Source organism: Eretmochelys imbricata, chromosome 1 (assembly GCF_965152235.1).
Source record: "Eretmochelys imbricata isolate rEreImb1 chromosome 1, rEreImb1.hap1, whole genome shotgun sequence".
NCBI classification, from domain to species: domain Eukaryota; kingdom Metazoa; phylum Chordata; order Testudines; family Cheloniidae; genus Eretmochelys; species Eretmochelys imbricata.
Window position 1 is genome coordinate 122600990 of NC_135572.1, and position 25432 is coordinate 122626421.

The window sequence follows — 25432 nt, forward strand, 5'->3', positions numbered from 1 at the left end:
CAATTGGTACTAATAGAGTTAAACCAATATATAGGTGTCTGTACTGGTTTAGCTTTTTTAGCCCCAACTTTGTGGGAGTATGCTGAAATGTAAGCTGTTGTTTTCACATATCTTCAGCGAACAAGCATTATAGACAAGTAATGTTTCATTCTCTAAAGTTTGCTGGTACAATAGTCCCACAGACAGATTAAAATATTCCAGGGAGGGCCCTTGAAAACATTGGTGACAGAAATATACATGTAATAAACTGATTTCAAACAGGAATCTGCCAAAGCATGCCTACAAGGACAAAGTACTAAGGTCAGATCATGGCTAGTCCTACATGAGCATGCGGGGGTAAAAGAGACCACAAGACACCTTCCCCTGCCTTACGATCTGGCTGGGGAATAGAGTCATTGCGCCCTGTTGGTAGTTTGGTGATGCGAACCTCTCCAAAAGGGGCAATGGCATGTAGGATAAAGGCAAGGCTACAGCCTTACCACCTATTAGCAGATCTTAAGAACAATGAAAAAGCATTCAGTTTCTTAAAAGAAAAATTTTAATAGAAGAAAAATTGAAAGGATCACCTCTGTAAAATCAGGATGGTAAATACCTTACAGGGTAATTAGATTCAAAACATAGAGAATCCCTCTAGGCAAAACCTTAAGTTACAAAAAGACATAAAAACAGGAATATCCATTCCATTCAGCACAGCTTATTTTCTCAGCCATTCAAAGAAATCAGAATTTAACGCATATCTAGCTAGTTTACTTACTAAGTTCTAAGACTCCATTCCTGTTCTGTCCCCGGCAAAAGCATCACACAGACAGGGAGAGAGAGAGCTTTGTTTCTCCCTCCCCCCAGCTCATGACATTGTATTCTTTTGCCCAGCTTTGTCTTTTGGGGCTGCATCTGCACCCCAGATGTCCTAGTCCCCTCACCCCATCTGAGGGTATAAAGGGTAGAGTGGGCCTACCCATCCCTCAGTTTACATAACCTGGCTGGGGAAAAGAGAACCTCAGAAGGAGGAGGACTTGGTAGTAGTGGGAAAGGATAACAGGCCACAGAATCCATGTGGACAACACATACAGAAGAACCACAATAAGTAGGGTAATTGTTCTTTCTGCTTCAAATCATGATCCACATCGCTTGCACTCTTAGTGACGGATGAGCAGTTATCAGTTTGCTTAATTAGCATGAGGACCACATACCCTGAGTTTGAAGGTGATCTACATGGGCTTTCCACCCTGAATGGAGGTAACTGTCACTGGAGTATTGATAGGTAGATGTGCAGAGAAGGGGACACTGTTGAGAGCCAAGAACCAGTCTTGAGGATCTAATTGTAAGGATGGGTGGGATTAGAATCTGGGTCTGCAGAGCCTGGGATGGCTGACATTCCCACATCACCACGGAGAGGGCATGCAGAGCCACATCCAAAGAGCACTGTGGTGAAATTAAGTGTCACAGCAAGTACTGGCCAAAGGGTCTAGACTGACAGAACCTTGCAGCCTTCTAATTGGCCAAGCACACTTTTTAACCCTGGAGGGCAACCACACAGAATTCTGGCCTACTGTGACTCCAGACTGCACCTTGCTTCTGATCTACAGTCTCCGACCCTAGCTTGACTCTGACCCTGACTCTTGCCTCCTGATCCCAGCCTGGTTCTACCTCTTATCTCCAGTCTCTGAACTCAGCCTGCCTCTGACTCTTGCTTATTTATCCTAACACAAGTGATTACTCTGATCCCTGCTGCCTCCATGTCCATGCTTGACTTGTGGACACCAGCCCATCTGTGACTGTTCGGCCAGACTGCCTACACCCTGGTCTCTTACACTAATGAGGGAATTAGGGAGGCCAGAGTGACCACCCTGAACTTGAAATGATAGATGAATCTGAGACATCAGAGGTCCAGAATGAGACATCAACCCCCTTTCTTCTTTGGGATGACAGAGCAGTGGAAATAACCCCACCCCAACCCCCATACTGTAAGTGCATCTCCTGCACTGCTCCCAGCTGTGGAAGGGAGTCCTTTTCTTGCTGGACCGGTATCTTGTGGAAAGGATCTCTGAAATGGGAGGGGGGAAGGAGAGCGTAGGTTACAAAGTGACTGAAATTGGACAGGAGGACTGTCAGGAGACCTCTTGTGCATGGTGATCTGAGTCCAGACTTTCCAAAAGTAAGAAGAGGTGGTTGCCAAAGTGGAGGAAAGACTCCTTGAGAGATGCCGTGAGACTCTGAGGTCGACATCTGAGGCTGATAGTAAGACTAGCAGAGGAGTGCTGCCTGAAGGAGCTCTGGGGACTTGCTTTCTTTCTCTTGTGGCTGGGATGTACAGACCCAGGGAATGCTGGGTAGTCCTGATGCTCTTTAATGAATTAAGGGCCTCATCATTCTTTGAATTACGAAGTTCATTGTCCTTGAAGGCAGGTCCTTGACTGTGACTTGGATCCCCCTTGGAATCCCTGATACTTGGAGCCAGGAGGCTCTCCTCATTGCCACAGAATTGTACATGTTGTGTGCCACTGTATCCACTGCATCTAGTGCTGCTTATAGGGAAGTACAGGGTATCAGCTGCTCCTCATTCCTTATAAATTTTAATTTCTCCCTATGGTCAGGAGGAATTCTGCCCACAAATTCAGACAGCTGGTCCCATCAGGAACATGGGAACCTGTGTAGAAGCGGGGGGCCCATCGGCCTTGCTCCTTCTGTTCCCCACCCAGAGGCACCGCCCCCTGCTTCTTCCCTTCCCCTCAAGGGCTCACACTCTGGCCAGGCCAGAAACCAGAGCTGGGCCATGGCAAGAGTTGCCCACAGCCTGGGCCACTGTAGGGAGCCCTGGAACCTCCACCTGTTCTGGGTGGGGGCCAGCGGGCCTGAGAGCAGCCAACGTCCTGTGTCTCTGCTCCTCTGTATGTACCACCCATAGCAAGTGGCGGGTCCAGGGCTCCCCACAGTGACCCAGGCTCCCTGGGTGGCTCTTACTGTGGACTGGCTCTGGCTTCTGGCCTGGCCAGTGGGCAGGGCCTTGGGGGAAGAGAAGGAGCAGGGGGTGAAACCCCATAGTGCAGGGAGGTCTAAGGCCATCTCACCCCCCAACACCAGGAAGAGGTTGGCACCACTAGCGGGGCTTATCACCTTATCAGCTCCCCAGCCATGAAGCACAGCCCCTGCCACTCCACACCTGCTTGAGGTTACTACATCCATGTTAAAAAGTGGGAGTGGATGGCCCTCTCACTTTTAATAGTGGGGAGGGGGCATGACCCCTCTGGCCCCCCTGATTACAGCACCCTTGTGTCCCAGTATAAATAACTATATTTTATGAAACATACTTGTTAATTAGTAAAGCTGACTGAATTTTCAAAGAGAACATTTTTTTTCTTTCTGCAGGAGCATATTGATTTCAATGAAATTTCATTTAGAAAAAAATCAACACCGTGTTTCAATAACATTGAAGTGTTCCATTTTGGCATTTTTGGAATGAAATGTTTCAATTTTTTTTCAGGACTTTGGCCTAACCGTCCAGGCTCAAGATGTTTTCAGAAAAGGAAAAAATACTCCAAGACAAGCTGTTTGCAGTGTTGTAGCCAGGATGGTCCCCAGGATATTAGAGAGACAAGTTGGATGAGAGAATATATTTTATTGGACCAACTTCATTACAGATAATAAAAGATATCCCCTCACCCACTTTGTCTCTCTAGTATCCTGGGACCAACACAACTACGACAATACGGCAAACAACAATGAAAGGTATTTAATTTTGCCATCTGAAATGGAAACTTCAGATATGTTGATCAGCTCTGCAGAAGGACTTCAGAAAAAAAGAACTGTCTCCTGCACCTCTCATACTCTGGAAGGCACTATCTCAAACAAGAAATCATCACGTACTCCCACACACCAGAAGGACAAAAAAATCAGGAATTCTAACTGGAGACCATGTGAGAAACCCAAAATGACTATCAAAGAAGTTGGCCCAATAAAAGATATTACTTCACCCATCTTGTCTCTCCCAGAGAAGCTGACATTTAAATTCTGAGGCCCACAACGGTTTGGACAGAAAGCCTTTGGGGCATTTTAATGACATCTAACCTCACACAACTAATTGGGCTGAGTTAGTGGGGATGTTGAGTACAAATGAATGTTATATCAAACTTTTGCATTAAAAAGGCTAATATTTGACTTACTAATCTAAAACTTTGACGTATCCATGCCAGAAAAAACATGACCATTTCCACTTCTGCACATGTACGTGTGCACGCTGTATCGGTTGAGAATGCAGGTGACACTACACAGAAAGTATGCACACAAAAGTGGAAGCCACATTAAAAGTCAGTTTCTACAGATGTTGTACCACAGCCACATACACACACACACACTCCCCTCCTGACAGTAACTTCTTTGAACTGTAAAGTGTTTAATAATTTCTTTGGGATATACACTAACACTGAATGACACCAAAACCCTAGAGATTAGTGAATAATAAATAAATCAGTTTTTTTCTCCCTTTGTCAGTGACTCATGTCCTAGTTTATTTATTCCTGTGATATGAAGCCAAGGAAAAATTGTGTTGGCCCTGTTGGTACAACAGAAATTGAACTAACCAATATATTTGTCAGAGTCTACGTTTGTTTTAATAATATAAAGTTTTAAAAATTTATTTACTGGATCAATCCTCAGGTGCACAGAATTTACTCTCAGCACAGCTGAAGGGAACAGTGGCTCTAAGCTAATTATCAGCTCCTTTGATCCTGGGCTGACCAGGGATTGAAATGACTCTAGGAATAACTTGGAGCAGCCTATGGGCTGCCCACGAGTGGGCTGCTGTGACAGGTGAGGATCAGGCAGATCACCATGCACTCTGCCCCTGTTCCAAAATAGGCCTGACACGTTCCTCCTTACACAGGGTATGTCTATATTGCAGATAGGAGTGAGCCTTCCAGCCCAAGTAGACAGGCTCATGCTAGAGGGGCTCAAGTTGTCCCTCTATAAATAGCGCTGTGGATGTTGCGGTGATGGCTGAAGCTTAGCTATCAAGCATGCCCGATCACCTACACTTTAGAGCCCGAGCTCCAGCCCAAGGCATATGGCTATTTTAGTGGCTATTTTAGTGCTAGCTCAAGCCTATTTTAGAATTTTGCTGATGTCAGAATCCATAAGAATGGAGTCTCCCAGTAGCCTTCAAATGGATAGTTTTAGTTCATTTCAGCTCAGGAAATATCTGAAAAAAACAAGAGGCTTTTTAAAAATAAATGAGACTCTAAAAATATGTTTTCAAAATTTAATCTTGTAATTAAATAATCTTGGCACTTGGGATGCTGCACAATAAGTATATATATATATTGGATTGTGAGCCAAATTCTGTTCTCATGGCTTCAATGTAAGTGATAGCATAAATTTGCATACAAAGTTAATTTCTCTTCAGATTTTTCCCTCCAAAAGGAAGGAAAAAATATTCCTCAAAATATTCCTTCAATTTTTTTCAGTAAATCATGCAAATAGGTTTTTGTGAGGGGATTTTTATTGAATACTCTTGATCTGATAGGGGCAATGGTCCCTTCTGAATAATTGCCTTCCTAGCACTATGTTTTTGAAGAAGGGAGAACATGTCCAGTTAAGCAATCATAACCAAACAAAAACCACCACACAACTTAATCACTTTACACTGCTATACAAATTGCAAATAAGAAAAACTGCTTTATTCTGTAATTCAATATTAGAAAATATTCAACATTTATTGGTGCCAACCAAAAAGAAGCTCATGGAAATATAAACTATATATATATATTGTGCAAGCATCCCAAGTGTTCTAAATGTAACATGGTTCTGGGTGGTAAAGCCTATTTGTCATAGAATCCTAGAATATCAGGGTTGGAAGGGACCTCAGGAGGTCATCTAGTCCAACCCCCTGCTCAAAGCAGGACCAATCCCCAACAATATTTATCCTTGATTGTAATTTTTAATATTTGTACAAGTGCCTGGGATTTAACCACCAAGGTGCTTTTTTACAAGGCTCAATAAATAAATCAAAAAGATGCAGCTTGACACAATTATTAAAAAATAAGTACTTTTTGCTTTATGAAAAATTAGCAAGTTAGTCATGACAGCCATGAGACATTGATATGAAAAGGAGACATAGATAATTAATAGAAGCCAAAGGCTGAGCACTGAGCCATGGAAGCCAACCATAGGGAAGAACATCTTGAAGATGATGAAAAGAAGACCAAGTGGCAATGGGTTGGTCAAGTTGCAAGAAGTGATGAAAAGCAAAGTTCTCTTCGCAAGAAAAGGAGTGTAGTGAACAATAGACAGAAAGGGATACCAGAGCAAATCTTAGCAGAAGCTAGGACCAATGTTCCCTTTAATTTTTGACAGGCCATGTGTGCAAAAAATTTCTTCTGTGCAAATTTTTGACAGGCTGTGTGCACAAAAAATTTCTTCTGTGCAAATTGTTGTGCTTCTGTGCAAATTTTTGTGCATGCAGTGTTTCACCGTGTGCGCGGGGTTTAGGATCTCTGTGCGCACACACAGCTTAGAGTGGCTAGGACAAAATATAGTAATGATAGATGCAATTCAATGTCAGACTGAAAGTAACCCAGACACATTTCTCCTTTGATTGCCTTCATCAGCATCACATCTCATCCATTGTTCACACCTATTATTTCATTATGTATAAAGATTTCACTCATCTTTGAAAGATAAACAATTTCATTTTATGTTCTCTAGAAGCAATTAGCTATATCCATCTTCTAAATTTTCAACACTGTTACTGTATTATTGCTATGTTTTAATTAATTCCCCAGATGTGATTGTCCGTTAACTATATTATTTACCATATCATTTTATTTCAGGTCCTCTTTGGTTATATTATTGCAAAGGCGGTCATAGTAACCCAACAGTGCTTGTTCAGACACATGGAATTCAATGACACATAATACAATACAGAAGATGCTTTTTAAATTCTCTCTGTGATCAACTAGTAGTTTCCATTAATACAGTCTTGCAAAAAAAAAATTAGGACTTTTCTATTAACACTTTATGCATGAAAAAGTTGTAGATCTCAGAATAACAAGCTAATTTGGTGTCCATAAACAGAAGCCTGCATTTCTGCTTAGTTTAAGTCATCAGTGCTTTTTTCTGTCTTCTCCACAACTACCATCAGAAGAGTAAATTTAATTAATTTATTTCTTTTAGATGGCCCTGTCACAGGGCACACTCCCTCATCCTGGATTTCTCTTTGCAAGCAGTCCTCACCCACTCTTACATAGGTTCACAACAGTATATTTTATTTACACCATATTTTGCAGTTTCATGTCCCAGCTCCATAGCTTTTCCCAAGCTTCATCTTGCAACTTAGGCACGGGGGAGGTGAGATGTCTCATCTCTCTGAGATCCTGAGCTTCTTTTGCCCTTCCTTCCAATCCACTTCTTTCTTTCTTTTCTTTCGTTTTGTTTTTTAGTAGTGAAGCAGATTTGAGTGAAAAGTCTATAGTTGCCACCAACTATAACTCCTAAATACTTAGCAGTTTATATTGTCTCGCTCTGTCCTGTGTCTTTCATATAATCGAACATTTCTAATAACACCTGATTTCCCTGAAACTGTTGTTACCCTAAGACATTTGAATTCCTCAGAAAGCTTTTCCCTTTCTTTATAAAAGTCCTTACATACCAATAAAAGATAATCAATTGTTTCTTACACTTTACAGAGTGCACAGTTCACCTTTGTGTCTATTTATTCTAAAAAAGATTTTTGTTTAAGCCATAGTGGCCAGTTAGTACTCTAAACAAAATCACTTCCTTTATTTCCTTTTTAGGCCCTGAAGTATGTTACTATCCCTCAACTCTAGGGCACAATTTAAAAAAAAAAAAATTTTCTTCTTTTTTTTCATTAATCCAAAGTTTTTGCCTTTCCTCTTTTAGCTTTCTGTACTAGGCTTTTAAATTCCTGTTTACTCAAGGGTGAATTTATGTGTCAATCCCTTCTTTTCTTAACGCATTTTTAGCTGCTTTGTTTACCATTTCATTCCATTATCCCAATATGTACTGAGATCCAAACTAATGCAACATGTATCTCCATCTGTACTATTAGAAATATAATTTCATTGATTAAATCACTTCCAAATACAGAGATACCCTTTTTCATTGCCATAAAAGGTGAGACTGAGTCCAAAAAAAAAAAAAATGACCTCCACTGTTGAACATACAACCAAAATCCCATTTAATGCTAGCATTATGCTACTAGTTTGGCTGTCATGACAGCTACAAAATCACATTATGTTGGATGTACTAATTCTAAGTTTTGGTATATAATATGCTGCCCCTTTTCTTCCTGATTATTTTTTTCACTCAACTGTATATATTTGACAAAACTGTCTCAATTTTTCATCTATATACTTAACTTTTAATACCAACTGTCTCTTTTTACACTTCAGTTTATAAGATAAATCTAAATCCACAGTTGGACACTGTAAATTGGACAAATTGCAGCAAGGGAGGTTTAGGTTGGAAATTAGGAAAAACTTCCTAACTGTCAGAGTGGTTAAGCACTAGAATAAACTGCCTAGGGAGGTGGTGGAATCTCCATCACTGGGGATTTTTAAGAGCAGGTTGGACAAACACCTGTCAGGGATGGTCTCGATAATACTTAGTCCTGCCTTAAGTGCAGGCGACTGGACTAGATGATCTCTCGAGGTCCCTTCCAGTTCTATGATTCTATGAGACTTTCCATCCATCACTAAATTTCCACAGCAAAGTTTTGGCTTTGTTTAGCTCTTCCTAGTCTTTCAACTTCTGCATCCACACTTTAACTCAAATGGGATGTGGAGTGCTAACATCATGTGCTATATAGTTTGCTTATCAAATTCCCAAGAGTCCTCATATATTTGTCTAGTACTTTCAACGTTCCAATTTCCATTACCTTGGGCCCATAAAGTTAGGTCCAGTAGTTTAATTCATAATGTAACTGGCACTTCACGAGAAGTTCGCTGTAGTGCATATAGGTGTTGTAATATATATCACACACACACATTTCATAGTGCCTGGGCTTGTATGAAATCTAATGTTTTATGATGCTGTCCCAAAATCTTCCAGCCATAGCCAATAACTAATCTGATTAAGGTTTTGTATACCATCTGCAACGTATTCTTATCTCCTGCCCCCCGCTAGCAGTCCCAGCAAGATTTTTGTGCAGGTTAATCCTTCCCGTACATTACCTTTGCCATAGTCTATATGACCTTTCCAAAGTAATTTCACATCAGATATTTTATTCTGGTGGAAAACTGCACCTTGAGTTTCACCATAACTCATCAATCAGAAAGTTTCTGCTAAAACTTCTGTTCTGTCATTATCAGAACTTCTAACTATTTTGTCAGTCCCTTTTAGACCTTGGATGTGATTACTCTTGGTCTGAATTCCCGTCATTCTTCTAATTTGCCTGTATATTTCAGATGTCTTTGTATCTTTGTTTATCCACTCACAGTTCTTCCTCCAACTCTTTCTTTGATTTTTTTTTAAATTCTTTGTGTTATTGCCTTATTACTTTTGTACTTCATTAGATCTTCATTATTTATTGTATTTTTTGCTTTTGTACAGACTTTGTTCCTTTCTTTAACTGCTATTTTGCACTCCTCATTCCACCATGAAAATGATTTTTCAGTTTTGAGATACTTCAATATCTTAGATATGGCTATAGTGGCTGATGCAATTAATCCCTTTATTACATTGTCATTGGAATTACCTATGTCATCACTCACACAAGGATCATTCATAAATTTAATACATTTTTTGTAGCTGTACATATCCCAGTTAGTTTTCTTATAATTCCATGTGGGTAATTTTCATAAGAAGGCCATATTTTGTCAGACTGGAGGTCCATCTAGCTCAGTATCCTGTCTTCTGACAATGGCCAATGCCAGGTGCCCCAGGGGGAATGAGCAGAACAGGTAATCATCAATCATTTCAACTTTATTTTTCAGGGCAATGTAATAAGTATAGGGAAATGATCACTACCCATTCCTTCTTCTTTATATATTTCCCATCTGTATCTACATACAATGTCTCCCATTATAATTCCCAGGACCATGCTAGAGAAACTACCATTTGCTGCATTAAATCTAGTTGGGATTCCATCATTTAAAACTACTAGATTTTTTTGAATGAACTTTTCTAAGCTTGCACCATTTTTATCAGTTGTCTTACTTCCCCACAATTTATTATGACTATTTAAGTCACCACATATAATATATGGTCTTTTACCATTCTTCATTATTTCTTGTAATTCTGAGTTTTCTGATTTCCCACAACTTATAGATATTATAAATCCTTAAAGGAATATTTCTCTTCTGCACTGGGATCTCAGAAGTTTTATACTCCTGACTTACTTCTTCATTCTCTACTGCTATTTAGTTTAATCTTTCCCTAATGAAAGTACAAATGCCTCCTCCTCTTGCTAGTTTTTGGTCTTGACTAGAGGCGATATACCCTGGGATTTTAAAATCAAGCTTTTTAACCAGGATACATATGATATCTGGTTTAGTTTTCATTTCCAGGATATTTTCTTTTAGCTCTTGACCATCTGCTATTAAACTGTACACATTCCAACAAAAGATTGTGATCCCCATACTAGTTATGTTTCACTATTAGCCTCTTTCAAAAATCACATAAATACAGTCCATTGACAGATTGATAACACACAAGTATTTTTCTGCTGCCCTTCCTATAACTTTCATTTTTTCTGATTTTTCCCTGTTTGTTATCTGCAATTTATCACTTCTATCATAAATGCAATAAACCCTTCTTTTTTCACTATCAGTATATCATCGCCTATTCAGTCTCTGGTGTTTATCATATTCTTTCCTGTGTTCTGCAGTCCCCTTTTCCTGTGCTGATCTTCTCTTCCTTCTCTGCCTGATATTTTGAGAGTCTTCTTAACGCTATTGCATAAGATATCTCAACAATTTTGTCTTTTGTATCTCTTTAGCTTGTCTTGCCGCAATACACCCTCAATATGTTGGACTGTGATATCCACCACAGTTACTACACTTGATCGCCATCCTTTCTATATAATTTTCTTAGGCACGCTCTTCCTCACATTTACTGCATCTCATTTTCCCTTTACAAACATTTGCTGCATGTGTGTACCATTGGTACTTTTAACACCTTAGGGAGAGACAGACCTCCTTTCCCTCCCTGTCTCCCATTTAACAGAGCTCAGCTGAGGCGCTGAATCTCTTGTTAACTGGTTAATCACCCAGTCTTAATCAATTATCTCCCAATTTGGCCCATGCAGGAACACTTACAAAGTGCACAGAGTGGTGAGCCAGCCCTAGGCTACTCTGACTCTGTCACAGGCCCACTTGAGGAAAATGACTAGAGGAATAAATACAATGAGAAATTTGGTCTCCTACTTCAAAGGCCAGTAAAGGTGGATAGGAGAAAGGGAACAGAGGGTAAAATTACAACTGTACACTTCATTGAACACAAGAGATTCAATCCCTTTCTTGAGCTATTAAAAAAAATCCATTCAGGAACTTTTGGAGAGAGATAGTTATAAATGGTTAATCATTTAGACAACTACTTTCTATCTTAAAAGAGTTCTGCTCAGCTAGCATCAATGGTCAAATTAAAAGGAACGGTTCCCTGAGTAGAGCAACAATTTTTCAGTGAAAACATTTGGAAGACAAAGCAGACTATATGAAGCACATTATTAAAATGACATACTTTTTTATCTTAAGTTGAAGTTAGAAGAAAACAAGGCAGGATTATAAATGAGCCTTTTAGATGTGACTAATGGAAGGAAAAGGACATCCTCATCAGGGTTTTGGCTAGGTTACTGATGTAGGAAGACTAAATGCAAGAGATCTCATTAGAGGTTGAAAGTGATTTTTTTTAATGTAAAGATAAGGAAAACATCTTGCTAATGGATAAGGAGGTTGCATCGAGTAATCTCTTGATTTCCAATTTCAGCATGCAAATCAAAAGGCAAATACTAATACCACACAAATGGGTATGCCAGGAAAAATGTTAAAGTGTTTGTTTTATAGCCAGCTCCACTGCCTGTTCTCCGGCAACTTTAACTTTTGATTCAAAGCTTTATTGTCAGGTTAATAATACATGAGGTTCCACTGTAAAGGTCAGTTGATCAACTCTCAAATGCATTTTCTAATTTATTGACCATCCCTTTATTATGATGATTTTTTTCCTGTTCTTCATTTTAAATGAGCTCATAAAAATCTTGAAGATAGATACTCAGCATTTTTAAGTAGCTATCCTGTATCAGGCTGGTCCAATCAGTTTTTTGACAAAGTACAAGGAATGCCATTTCTTTGGAAAAAGAGGATAGAACCAGTAACTGACGTATTTCCTTACAATTCATTTCCTGACCCTAACACATGTCCTTTATTTACCCACATACTTCCACAAATGCCCACCCCCACCATCTCCCACCTCCCCACCCCACACACACACTTCTCTGGCATGTCCATGCATGACCTCTGAAATCGCATGCACACATAGAGCCCCTAGTGCCCAAAGACAGACACCTTCTGCTTCCATTCAGATTCAGCTACTACTCCTCTCCTCTGCAACTCATTGCTCTCTTATGATTTCTCCAGCTCCTGGTTTTTGATTCATCTCTATTTGTACTGCATTCCAAGCTATCGGTACTCTGAAAGAAGAGAGGAATGAAAGATTGCAGGTTTGGAGCATGGGAGTTACGAAGAGGAGAAAGTTAGCTCTATGGTATGATTCCCCTTCCCCTCCACCACTTAGAAGGCCTCCATAAGTGAGAAAGAAGCAGGGGAAGACTATGGGTCTGAATCTCTCTCTCCACCAAGGAACAAGTTAATCTAAGTAGTGTGCAGTAAATGACGTAGTATCCCTGTAATACTGTGAAACTCTGTATCCTGCCATCTCCATGCTGTCAAGGGGCAATATGAAAGCCAGGTGGCAGGGTAGAAGTAAGTGAGAACCAATATGGATATCCTTTGAGTCCAGAAGATGTCTCAAGACCAGCATGGAAAAAGAATGATCCACAGATTTTGGTGCCTGAACACTCAGGCTCTTCCAACAGCGGAATGAGGCCCAATATCTATTTTGTAAGTCCTGCATACACTTTTCCCATACAAGTAGCTTACAGTCAATGGGACTACTCACACCAGCAAAGCCACTCGTGTTCATAAGTTTCTACAAGATAACATCTACCTATACAGAGCCCTAAGATAAACATCACAGTTATATTATTTATGTACTCTATATTTGTAGGGTATAAAGGAATATATATGTGGCTTTCTAGGGAATGGTGAATCCATGGCATAATGGTAGCCTAAAAAATAAATAAGACTCCTCAGCTAAGAGTTACTACATTGCTGTGGAGGAGGTGGGGGAGAAAAACAGGGGAGTTGAAAGTGCACACCCAATTCCCATGCAACATAACTCCCTAGCCTGAGTCTAATTCTCTACTCTCGGTGGTAAAAATCTCCTATGCCTGACCCACAAGAGTGTTTCCACTACTGGAGCTTCACTGGTGCTAGAGGAATAGTAGACAAAATGCTAGAATTGCAAAGGCCAGAAGTGAACCTGAGCTAGCTGTATCCCAAACGTGTTACATGTAACTTGTTTAAATTCATAATGATATATGCAAAAAGTCCCATATCCTAGGCCTTACGTTCTTTTGCATCTTCAATTTATTTTCTTACAATGTAAATGAATTAAGTGATAATGCAATAAAAAAGACAATTTAGTACTCCACTAAAGACTTTTCACATACACTAATGAAAAGTCAACATTCAGATGAATATAAAGAAAAAAAAGTCATTAACTGCTAAGGAACTGTCAATTACCCAACATAAATGCAGAGCCCCCAGCACAGCTGTTTCAGTTTCCTTTTCCCCTTCACACAATAATAAATTTGTATTGCAGGTTACATTAACAAAGCAACCTGTAACTGGTTCCTAACTGCTGAGAGAACAAATTATTTTGCTAAAATTATTGGTTCAATCACATTTATAATAATGAGCTATGCATGCTTACACTTACGTTTTTTTTCCTGCAATCTATGTAAGTATACAGAAGTGTGAAATTCATTTACAAATATTAAATGAACTCTCCTTTTGAATTGATTCCTCTCCTAGCTATATTTTTTGGACTAGCTGTCATATTTGGATAAAAAAAAGGTTTGTTCTGGATAGACTAAAACACCTTCTGTTTATCAAATATTACTAAATCCTTCTCCCCCCAACACTCCAAAACACACTTCTATTATACTATTATAAACACTAAGGGATTACATGTGACACAGCTGAAATTTAATTTTTTTAGATAATCAAATCCTGATTCAAAATAATATTTGTTGGGAAAAGGAGTCTTACTAACTGATCTCATCCTTTGGTGCTACTATTTTCCAAAATTCCTTGGACTCAGCTGTGATATTCTTCTCAAATTACTGAGTTCTTGTATAATTAGAGACATATACTTCACTGGAACTACTTATTCGAATAAGTTCTCACCATCATGAGTAAGGATCTACATAGTACAAATATCACTCATTCCTGGATATCCCTACTCCTATCATCTAAGGATTGGGAAAAACTGTAAAGTGTAAAGAGTTTGCAACTCTTTATGAATCGTCACCATTTATAGCATTTTACGGACAATTTATCTGTCAGAGTGCTAGCATTTTCAAAGATTGTTAGCTGAAGGAGAGAGAAGTTTAGGGTCCAGCACACAGAAGTACTGCCTTCCCATATCCTAAGGGGCCAAAGTCCAATACCCACTGAAGTCAGTGCAGAGACTCCCACTGATTTCAATGGGAGTTGAATCAGATCTAAGGAATGTTTCTGAACATAACTGGGCTCGCATTGGCAATACTTACACACATTTTTCCATTGAAACCAATCAGACTATTCCTGTGAGTTTTGAATAACATAAGCAAGGGTTCCATACCTGGGTCCCTACAATTCAGATAATTGACATAATAATGGAAAACTATATTTTAACTCCTTTTGTCCTTATAGCTGCAACATACATACTTTTCAGTTGCCACTTGGCTGATAGCAATCTACTATCCTTTTAAATTAGTCAGAAAGTTGTGAATTCCAATCATATAGATTTTCTCTCTAGCTAAAAGACCTTTATTTTTGTTTATATTAAATAATATTTATCCAATTGTATCATTTACTCTAGCCAACCCAATTTTTCCAACTTAATGTGAATCTTATTACAAGATGCACATTAAGCTAGTAATAATTTAATGGCTGATATAAATTTTAAATTGTAAAGAAAGACAATATTTACAAGGGAGCTGCTTATTATGACACATAGCATGAGGAAACAGTAGTAGTACATTTAAAAAACATTGTTTATTCACCACCCCCGGATGTAATGTAGACAATACTTCTCCTTAGAAAATAATAAAGTTAGATGACCTTACAATAGCAACTAACTGTAGTTTATCAGGAGAATTTAAAACTGCTATGAAAGTCAATAGGAATTCAGTGAAGTCTGTTCGCTGACTTTCAGTTTTACAATTAAACAAATATAAAAATAATGATTACAGCATTAATATAGAAGAGATTACATCCTTTTTGGAAACAACAAAGTTTTATGGTCTGATTTTATGTAAGACTAATTTCATGAGTACAGTAGTCTCATAAGCAGCAGAATGAATGTATAGCTAACTATGCCTACTGGATTATGTTGATTTTGATTTAATTTTATTGAAATGAGAGAGGTGGTGATAAGGATGGGGGTCAAAGGCAGGGAGTTCAGTTCAGGAAGAAGAGACAGAAATAATGGGGGCCCAATGCCATTTCCCTCCATTTTCCATGTTAAAAAAACAGGCAGTTAAGTCACATAGAACTAAAGGATTTTTAAGAGTTGTCAGCAGAATTGCCCTTGAAAGAAGTTCCAAACCCCAATATGTTACAAAGTTAATTAAAACTTAGTATTTGTAATTTACAGTAACTAAAGATTTATAAAAAGAAAAGGGGTACTTGTGGCACCTTAGAGACTAACAAATTTATTTGAGCATAAGCTTTCATGAGCTACAGCTCACTTCATCGGAAGCACTGGATGAAGTGAGCTGTAGCTCACGAAAACTTATGCTCAAATAAATTTGTTAGTCTCTAAGGTGCCACAAGTACTCCTTTTCTTTTTGCGGATACAGACTAACATGGCTGCTACTCTGAAACCTAAAGATTTATATAGGATGATTTTTGTGTTGGAATCTGCAGTTTGCTGAAGACTCAGGAAAGAAAACAATACAAACTATCATTTTAGTTTCAAAGAGTTCCCATCATATCACCGAAAGACCCATTAGTTGTTGCCTACACGGCAGTATAATAATATCACTGTAGTAATTTTTTATTTATATGCAGAAAATCCTCTGGTTATTTTATCTTTAATGTACAGATGAATTTTAACAGGCTAACTATAAAAAAGGTGATAGCAAAAGTTTAAATTAAAGAAATTCATGTCAATGTTATCACATTTTATAAAGAGTAATGCCTGCAAGATTTTTTTAATAGTTAATGAGGTTAAACATTAAAACTAGTAGTAGCTGTCTGGAATTAAATGAAACAGTATTTGTCAAAGATTAAAATTTGATAGCCAGCATGAAAGTTCAACAGATTGGCTCAGTTCTTCAAACTAAATGTTTCCTATATTTTTGAAAATTACTAACTCAAAAATTATAATTTAGTGAGCAAAATAACCTCTCTTTTCTGTCTCTACCCTCTCAATATAGCTAAGGGTCTATTCCAAACTAGTCCAGAGTCACCTGAAACAGGTAAAGAAAAAACACCTACCTCCACTGTTTGAACCAAGCTGTAAATGAAGACTCTGGTTGTCTTTTTTCCTTCAAAAATTCAAGTTGCAATAAATTATCCACCAACTAGATCTAGAAGAGTTTTCTGCCAATTTTTTCAAAAAGAAATGAATACCGTGCTTGTAGCAAAATATTATTTTTAGAATCACTATGTATTGCTGTTATGAGAATCTTAGCCTGTTAGTATTTTATTATGGAGTTCTGAATAAATAACACCTGTTAACCATGGATGAGTATCGAATAAGTGCTAGGTTGGAGCTTTGTCACATGCCCTATGAACAAAACAGTATAGAAATCAATTCTTTACCTGTTTCCTCTGACCTCTGGAGACTAGGGGAGAGTAGGTAGTAACTTGCTGACCAGCAGAAAATTAGAAAAATATTTATCATCCCAGCTCACCTGTGCAGGCTACTGTGTCAGAAGGGGTGAGCACTCCCACCTTCAATTACCTGTCTTGAGGATTAAGGGTAGAAGTAGGTAGCTTTACCGCAACCCAAGTTCTGATTAGCCTGTGTAGTGGCATAAGGTGAGGGTGATTGGTAACTATTGTCCCTTACAACACTGTGCAGCTGGGTAGACTAAGTCAGAATTTAGCACCAAGAGTCTTTCATGCCTAAAGAAATACACGCTGCATTCTTTATCTCTCTATGATACTTTATATTTTATGTAGCATTTTACATATACAAAATGCTGTACAAATATTAATTTACTCCATAATGCAGAGTTTCCAAATCGTGGAGTGCAGCCAACAGACTAGCCAGAGAGGTGCAGACAGATCTCTCAATAATTCTCACAAGATTCATCTTCCATTTTATTTTTTTAAAAAAACACCAAGCGTCTAGCTGTTCTTATTGTGGAGAAAACCTTGAAAATATGGCATGTAACTGATGCAGAGCCATCTACTAGAGTTTGTAGAAAGCCTGAAATAAAGGCTATGGGGTATGAACTGCCCCACTCATCTCAATGGGTGCAAACTCAGATGCCAATTACACTTTAAATGTGAACATTATTAACTATAACATTGTTCATGTAAGAAGCATGAAAGAGAGGAGGTATACTAAGAAGATCCACACTGGCATTTCTCAAAGCGCAAGGGGATAGGGAAAGGCACACAGGATTACCCATGAAGGTGTGAAAATGTATAAATCAAGATGTGTAAACCTTCAACACCACATGGTTGGGTTTCTGAGGGTGAGTGATTGATTTCAATTTCCTGAAAAGGGGAAGGGAGAGAGGTTCAGCTTTCAAAAGTTTGGGGAACCAAAAATGCCATAAATGTAATGAAAAGACCTGTGGAAACAGTTAATATTGCTATCCTGATTTTGTAGATGAGAGAAACTGAGATATTGGGAGGATGATTGACATGCTCAAGACTGTACTGTAAGTGTCAGATTTGGAATTAGGACTCAAAGATTCCTGCCCTCTAGTCCCATGATCATCTATTAGACAATGCTGCCTTTTTAAAGGAACCATGGAATACTTTGCACATTCTTTTGCTTTAATGAATCAGATAGACTCCCCCCCAAAAAAAATAGTTTGAGAGGCTGAAATACAGTACTTATGGTATAGTGCTGTTTTAGATATTTAAGAATAACTTATATCATGACACAGTTTAGCTCTTCATTAGCTCTTCAGAGTTGATTCTTCTAGAAAGAACAGAAGTTGGGGAGAGGTTTGAAAGCTTTCCAAAAAACCAAACACTCTAACATGTGAGTACTCATAACTTTCTCTAATCCTGGTTTACCACCTGAGATCTGGTTAAAAACTATTATTTTTCCTCCTGTTCAACAAAACTAAAGGTTTAAAAAGGTAAAGCATATAAAAACTCCATTATTATTTCTTCCAACTGTAAAATAGTTTTTATATGTTACTTGATCAACTGTTCCTTTGATTTCTCTATTTTTTACTACTTTTTTGCCTGAATGTCAGATGGATTGCTCCTGAATCACAACTGAGCAGCCTAAACCTGTGTGTTTAATAGTGGTAGGGAACATTTTTATGAGGAAAAGGGTTAATGTTATGTTAACTAGTAAAATTACTATTGGTATTTAACATTTATGAGACAGATTTAAATTTAAATAATGTTTTTTATCTTCCAAATGCTTGGATATATGTTGTCACTTCATTTGAAATATTTTAAAAGTTGCCCTTTGATAAATGTAGCATTTTTGGCATATAATCAAAATATTTCAACACTATCTTTACTATAGCTAGAATTGATAACCCTGATAAACATGGCTTTTACATTTATATTTTCATCTGCAATTCAGTGTCTAATCTGCATTTTCCTTTGCTTCCAGCAGCCTCTAAAGCTTTCACATTAAGTAAAAAAATTAAAATCAAATGCATCTTTTAAAGCAAGAGACTGACGTAGGCCCCATTAACAAAAAAAGTTGATCATGATGTTAACAGACAGATTTAAATGAAATTACAGGAAGTAAAATGCAGTTGGTTTACCAGCTATGGACTGACATTTTCAGCAAACAAATGCTATTTTTGTTCCATACTGTTTTCAGTCCATCTGAGCAATTCAGTAAACACTCTGCAGTAGGGACAGACAACACGAGATGTATACTTTCACCTGAGCATGATTTGGACAGCTTAAAATCCTGTTTCAGGTACCATTTTTAGCACAGTCAGCAGCAGAAGAGTTTGGGGAACAAAGAGTCACTTACAGCACCTAGGACAGCTCCTTAGCGTGGAGCTGTATTCATTTCAAGGTGGTTCAGTACGCAACTGTAGCTGCTACCAGGAACCAAAACCAACCCCTTATATCAGAGAATGACTTGCCCTTTGGCACATTTGAGGCATGTTAGACGCTGCTGGCCAACGTGTTATAGTTTCCCAAATCAACATGAAGCACGTTCCAGCGGCAAAGATAACGTTTTCCAGGGACATCAAGTTTCCAGCTCGATCCTGCTGTATCTAACGTTCACCTGTGACATATCACCGCCTACAAAAATGCCCCCGGCAGCATCCAGCTCTTAAATGAGTACTAGAAGCACTAGCAAACGCTTCCGCCAGGTGGATTGATTTAAGGGCAGCGTCTGGTTACAAGTGCTCAGCTACTCATTGAGCCTTGGACCACTGGATTGGTCCCTCCAACAGCCAGAGCTAGGAGCTCCTACCACAGCACCAACGAATACACTTCGGTCCCTTCTCTCTGGGGACCAACCACACCCTACACAGCTGCAAAACCAGGAAAAACAAACACAACAACACAACCACCAGCCCCAAGCCGTTTGCATACAGAAGACACCAGCTGGGGACTCACCATGTTGACTTCGGAAACCATGTCGATACTGGCAATGTCTATGTTCATCCCCACGCACACAGGAGGCCCTGGAGAGGAGGAGAAGCCATTAGCCCCTACCCATCACTTCTCACCCACAGAGGTGCTGGCAACACGTTTTGCCCCTAACAGGAAACACTTTCCCGTCCACACAGAGACTAGCTGAACACAGACTCACACACAGAGACACGGGAAAGAGCCAGACACCGCAGCTCCGTCTGAACAGGGCAACTCACCTCCAAAATCCGGCCGGAGGCGAATGTCGTAGCCTTTCAACAATTTATCCACAGTTTCTTTCACGAAGGACATGTTCCCCGGATCGTTCACGCTGTGGGATAGATGGGCAGCGGGGTCGGGAGGCGAACGATGGGGGTAAAGAAGATAAAGAGAAAAAGAAGGGGGGTAGGATAGGGGAGAGACAGTGGGAGATAGGAGAGGAGGAATAGGGGGGTCGGAGAGGGGAGAGCAGAAGAGGGATGGGGGATCGGAAAGGGGAAGAGCAGAGGAGGGATGGAGGATAGAATAGGAGAGGGGAGAGCAGAGGAGGGATGGGGGATCGGAGAGGGGAAGAGCAGAGGAGGGATCGGAGAGGGTAGAGCAGAGGAGGGATGGGGGATCGGAGAGGGGAAGAGCAGAGGAGGGATCGGAGAGGGTAGAGCACAGGAGGGATGGGGGATCGGAGAGGGGAAGAGCAGAGGAGGGATCGGAGAGGGGAAGAGCAGAGGAGGGATGGGGGATAGGATAGGAGAGGGGGAGAGCAGAGGAGGGGGAGCGCAGAGAGACAAGCAGGGGGGAAGCCGAGGGGAGAGAAGCAGAAAACAGGGGATCAGCTTGTTTTCCTTCCGAAACGCAGCCCTTTAACCCAGCCGCGGCCGCCGGGCGCGCTGGCTCGGAGCAGCCCCTACCTCTGGGCGCAGCAGACCACGGCCACCAGGACGGGAGCGGAGAAGATCCCGAAGATCCTGCCTCCCCCAAAGCCCCACATCCCTCCGCTCCGGGCTCCCTCCCCGCAGCAGCAGCCGCCGCCGCGACCCGAGAGCCGCCCGCTGAGGAAGAGGCGGAGGCGAAGGCGACAGTCCCCCACCCCCCACCCCGGCCCCAGCAGCCTCCCGCACGCCGGGTTGCAGAGACCCCGGCGCCGGGCTGCGCCGAGCCCCGGAGGAACCCCCAACCCCCTCCGCCGGAGCCCGGCTGCCTGGCTCCCCCTCCCCGCCTCCCGCCCGCCCCTTCTCCCTCCGCCCGGGGAGGGGAGGGCTCCTCGGTCTGGGCGGGCGGGGGGAGCGGGCTGTGCCGGGGCGCGGGGCGAGCGGCGGCTGCCCCGGCTCCTCCCGGCGGGGAGCGAAGCTCTGCGGGGCTGGCGGCGGTGCCACGTGGGGAGCCCGAGAGCCGGCGCCCGGCTGGGACACCCCCCAGCGGCAGCCGCCCCGGCCCCGCGCTCCCAGGAACCAGCCGGGGCAGCCGCCTCAGCCCGGCCCGGCAGCGGGGCAGGCGCCACAGGCGCCCCGGGGTTGCTCCCGCCACTGCCCCGGGGGGTAGCCCCGCCCCGCCGGCCAGCGCGCACTCGGGCTCCAAAGGCCGGCGGGCTGAGCCGGGGGGTGGGGGCAAAATGCTCAGTGCACCCGGGACAGGCTGAGCCCCGGAGGCGGCCCGTGCGCGCAGCGCCCTTGGCCCGCGCAGGCGGGAGCAGCGCTGGGGGCGAGCCGCTTCCGCGCGGGCAGCGGTGCACCTACGAGCAGGGGCTGAGAGGTGAGCGCAGCTTCCACCGCGCAGCGCCCTCCGCCTCCGCACCCCTGGGCCGGGCTCAGTGAGTGCGCCTCACGGTCACAATGCCCTGTGCCCTCCGCTCGCGCACCGCCCTGGACCAAGCTCAGCCAGTGCCTCCACTCTTGGCCACAGCTCCCTCCACTAGTCCACCCCTGACCCGGGCCAAGCGGGCGCTGCACTTTCCTGGGTGCAAACACACAGGGCTGAGAAATGATTGCAGCCCATGCAACCAGTTTCTTCCGCTCACTGGTACCCATGAGCAGGACTGGGTGTGGAATGCCGCTCCCTCCCCAGTCCCACTCCACTAATGCACCTGTGGGCGGGTGTGCGCAGGGATTGGCAGAGGTGTGATGAGGCCGTTAACCCAACCAAGGGGGTTAGGCGAGATTTAGAAGTTCAGTACAAGTGCCTGAGAATGGCAGGCCCTGAGTGGGCAGAGAACCTTTGTGGAAGTGGCTACAGAACCAATTTTCAAGAGGGTCCAGTCATTTTGAATACACAATTTGAGATATCTTGGGCCTGTTTTTCACAGCTTCTGAGCAACTGTAGCTCCCACTGACTTCAATTAAAGTTGTGAGTGCTCAGCATCTCTGGGGGGGGAAATCAAGCCTCTAGCTGTCTCAACCCTTCAGCATATCCCCTGGGCTCCAAAAACAAAACACAGAGAGAATGATCCTCATGATTTTAAGGCCTGATGTGATTTTAGAATGCTTGGGGTTGGCCATAGTGAACCTGTGTCTGCAAAGGGAACATGCAAGTTGGGGAGAGTTACTAAGAAACCTAAAAGAAGAAAGAAAAGATTAGAGAATGCTGAAAGAATACATCTTGTGTAAAATAGAATATTGCATAATACATTTAAAACATTGAGAACTTTTCTTAAATAGATTGTCTATTTTATAATTGAAATAATATTCTTTAGAGGATTCAGTACATCTGATTAATGCCCTGTTTAGGTGCATTTGAAATGCATCTGAGGTGTGACTGAATCAATACTCCTGTAGAGTCTGTCACATTTTATTACTTAAATTAAAATACTCTTCCTCTTATCTGACCTCTCAGATTAACCATGTCCATTTATTTGTTGATAAGTTTAAAAGATAGTCCAACTGGGAGTCCCTAGGCCAGGGAATTGGAAATGGGATATGAAGCATTTGCTCTCCTGGACCTTGTTTTCATCTAAGTAATAACTGAAAGTCTGTCCGGGCAAAAATCACATTGGGGAAGATAGCTACTAGAGCCTGCCCTGGGATAGTGGTCGGGGTGTGCTATAGGCTGCTGGGATCCAATTTGGATATGGATAGAGACCTCTTTAATGTTTTTAACGAAGTAAATACTAATGGGAATTCTGTGATCCTGGGAGACTTTAACTTCTCAGATATAGACTGGAGGACAAGTGCTAATAATAATAATAGGGCTCAGATTTTCCTGGATGTGATAGCTGATGGATTCCTTCACCAAGTAGTTGCTGAACTGACAAGAGAGGATGCCATTTTAGATGCAGTGAGCAGTGAGGACCTCATAGAAGAAATGATTGTACGGGACAACCTTGGTTCCTGTGATCATGAGCTAATTCAGTTCAAACTAAATGGAAGGATAAACAAAAATAGATCTGTGACTAGGGTTTTTGATTTCAAAAAGGGTAACTTTAAAAAATTAAGGAAATCAGTTAGGGAAGTGGATTGGACTGAAAAACTTGTGGATCTAAAGGTGGAGGAGGCCTGGAATTACTTCAAGTCAAAGTAGCAGAAACTATCAGAAGCCTGCATCCCAAGAAAGGGGAAAAAATTCATAGGCAGGAGTTGTAGACCAAGCTGGATGAGCAAGCATCTCAGAGAGGTGATTAAGAAAAAGCAGAAAGCATACAGGGAGTGGAAGATGCGAGAGATCAGCAAGGAAAGCTACCTTACTGAGGTCAGAACATGTAGGAATAAAGTGAGAAAGGCCAAAAGCCATGTAGAGTTGGACCTTGCAAAGGGAATTAAAAACAATAGTAAAAGGTTCTATAGCCATATAAATAAGAAGAAAACAAAGAAAGAAGAAGTGGGACTGCTTATCACTGAGGATGGAGTGGAGGTTAAGGATAATCTAGGCATGGCCCAATATCTAAACAAATACTTTGCCTCAGTCTTTAACGAGGCTAATGAGAAGCGTAGGGATAATGGTAGGACAACAAATGGGAATGAGGATATGGAGGTAGATATTACCACATCCGAGGTAGAAGCCAAACTTGAACAACTTAAATTGGGGGTCCTGGATAATCTTTATCCAAGAATATTAAAGGAACTGGCACATGAAATTGCAAGCCCATTAGCAAGAATTTTTAATGAATCTGTAAATTCAGAGGTTGTACCGTATGATTAGAGAATTGCTAACATAGTTCCTATTTTTAAGAAAGGGAAAAAAAGTGATCCGGGTAATTATAGGCCTGTTAGTTTGACATCTGTAGGATGCAAGGTCTTGGAAAAAATTTTGAAGGAGAAAGTAGTTAAGGACATTGAGGTCAATGGTAACTGGGACAAAATACAACATGGCTTTACAAAAGGTAGATCATGTCAAACCAACCTAATCTCCTTCTTTGAGAAGATAACAGATTTTTTTAGACAAAGGGAATGCAGTGGATCTAATTTACCTTGATTTCAGTAAGGCATTTGATACGGTTCCACATGGAGAATTATTAGGTAAATTGGAAAAGATGGGGTTCAATATGAAAACTGAAAGGTGGATAAGGAACTGGTTAAAGGGGAGACTACAGCGGGTCACACTGAAAGGTGAACAGTCAGACTGGAAGGAGGTTACTAATGGAGTTCCTCAGGGATCGGTTTTGGGACCAATCTTATTTAATCTTTTTATTACTGACCAAAGCACAAAAAGCGGGAATGTGCTAATAAAGTCTGTGGATGACACAAAGCTGGGAGGTATTGCCAATACAGAGAAGATCCTGGATATCATACAGGAAGATCTGGATGACCTTGTAAACTGGAGTAATAGTAATAGAATGAATTTAATAGTGAAAAGTGCAAGGTCATGCATTTAGGATTAATAACAAGAATTTCTGTTATAATCTGGGGACGCATTACTTGGAAGTAACAGAGGAGGAGAAGGACCTCGGAGTACTGGCTGATCACAGGATGACTATGAGCCGCCAAAGTGATATGGCCGTGAAAAAAGCTAATGCGGTCTTGCAATGCATCAGGTGAGGTATTTCCAGTAGAGATAAGAAGGTGTTAGTACCGTTATACAAGGCACTGGTGAGACCTCATCTGTAATATTGTGTGCAGTTCTGGTCTCCTATGTTTAAGAAGGATGAATTCAAACTGGAACAGGTACAGAGAAGGGCTACTAGGATGATCCGAGGAATGGAAAAGCTGTCTTATGAAAGGATACTCAATGAGCTTGGCTTGTTTAGCCTAACTAAAAGAAGGCTGAGAGGAGATATGATTGCTATCTATAAATATGTCAGAGGGATAAATACCATGGAGGGAGAAGAATTATTTAAGCTCAGTCCCAATGTGGACACAAGAACATATGGATATAAACTGGCCATCAGGAAGTTTAGACTTGAAATTAGATGAAGGTTTCTA

At 41.2% G+C, this 25432-nt stretch overlaps 1 protein-coding gene across 1 annotated transcript in view; it reads right to left on the minus strand.

Annotated features, from left to right (window-relative positions):
* GABRB3 (gamma-aminobutyric acid type A receptor subunit beta3) overlaps window positions 1-21072 on the minus strand; it is a 149829-nt gene extending 128757 nt beyond the window's left edge. Inside the window, exons 1-3 of the mRNA XM_077807120.1 lie at window positions 20993-21072; window positions 20324-20415; window positions 20070-20137 (exon numbers count right to left, since the gene is read on the minus strand). Of these exons, the coding sequence (XP_077663246.1) occupies window positions 20070-20137; window positions 20324-20415; window positions 20993-21072 (240 nt within the window). The remainder of the gene's footprint in view (window positions 1-20069; window positions 20138-20323; window positions 20416-20992) is intronic.
* Window positions 21073-25432: the final 4360 nt, after the last annotated feature.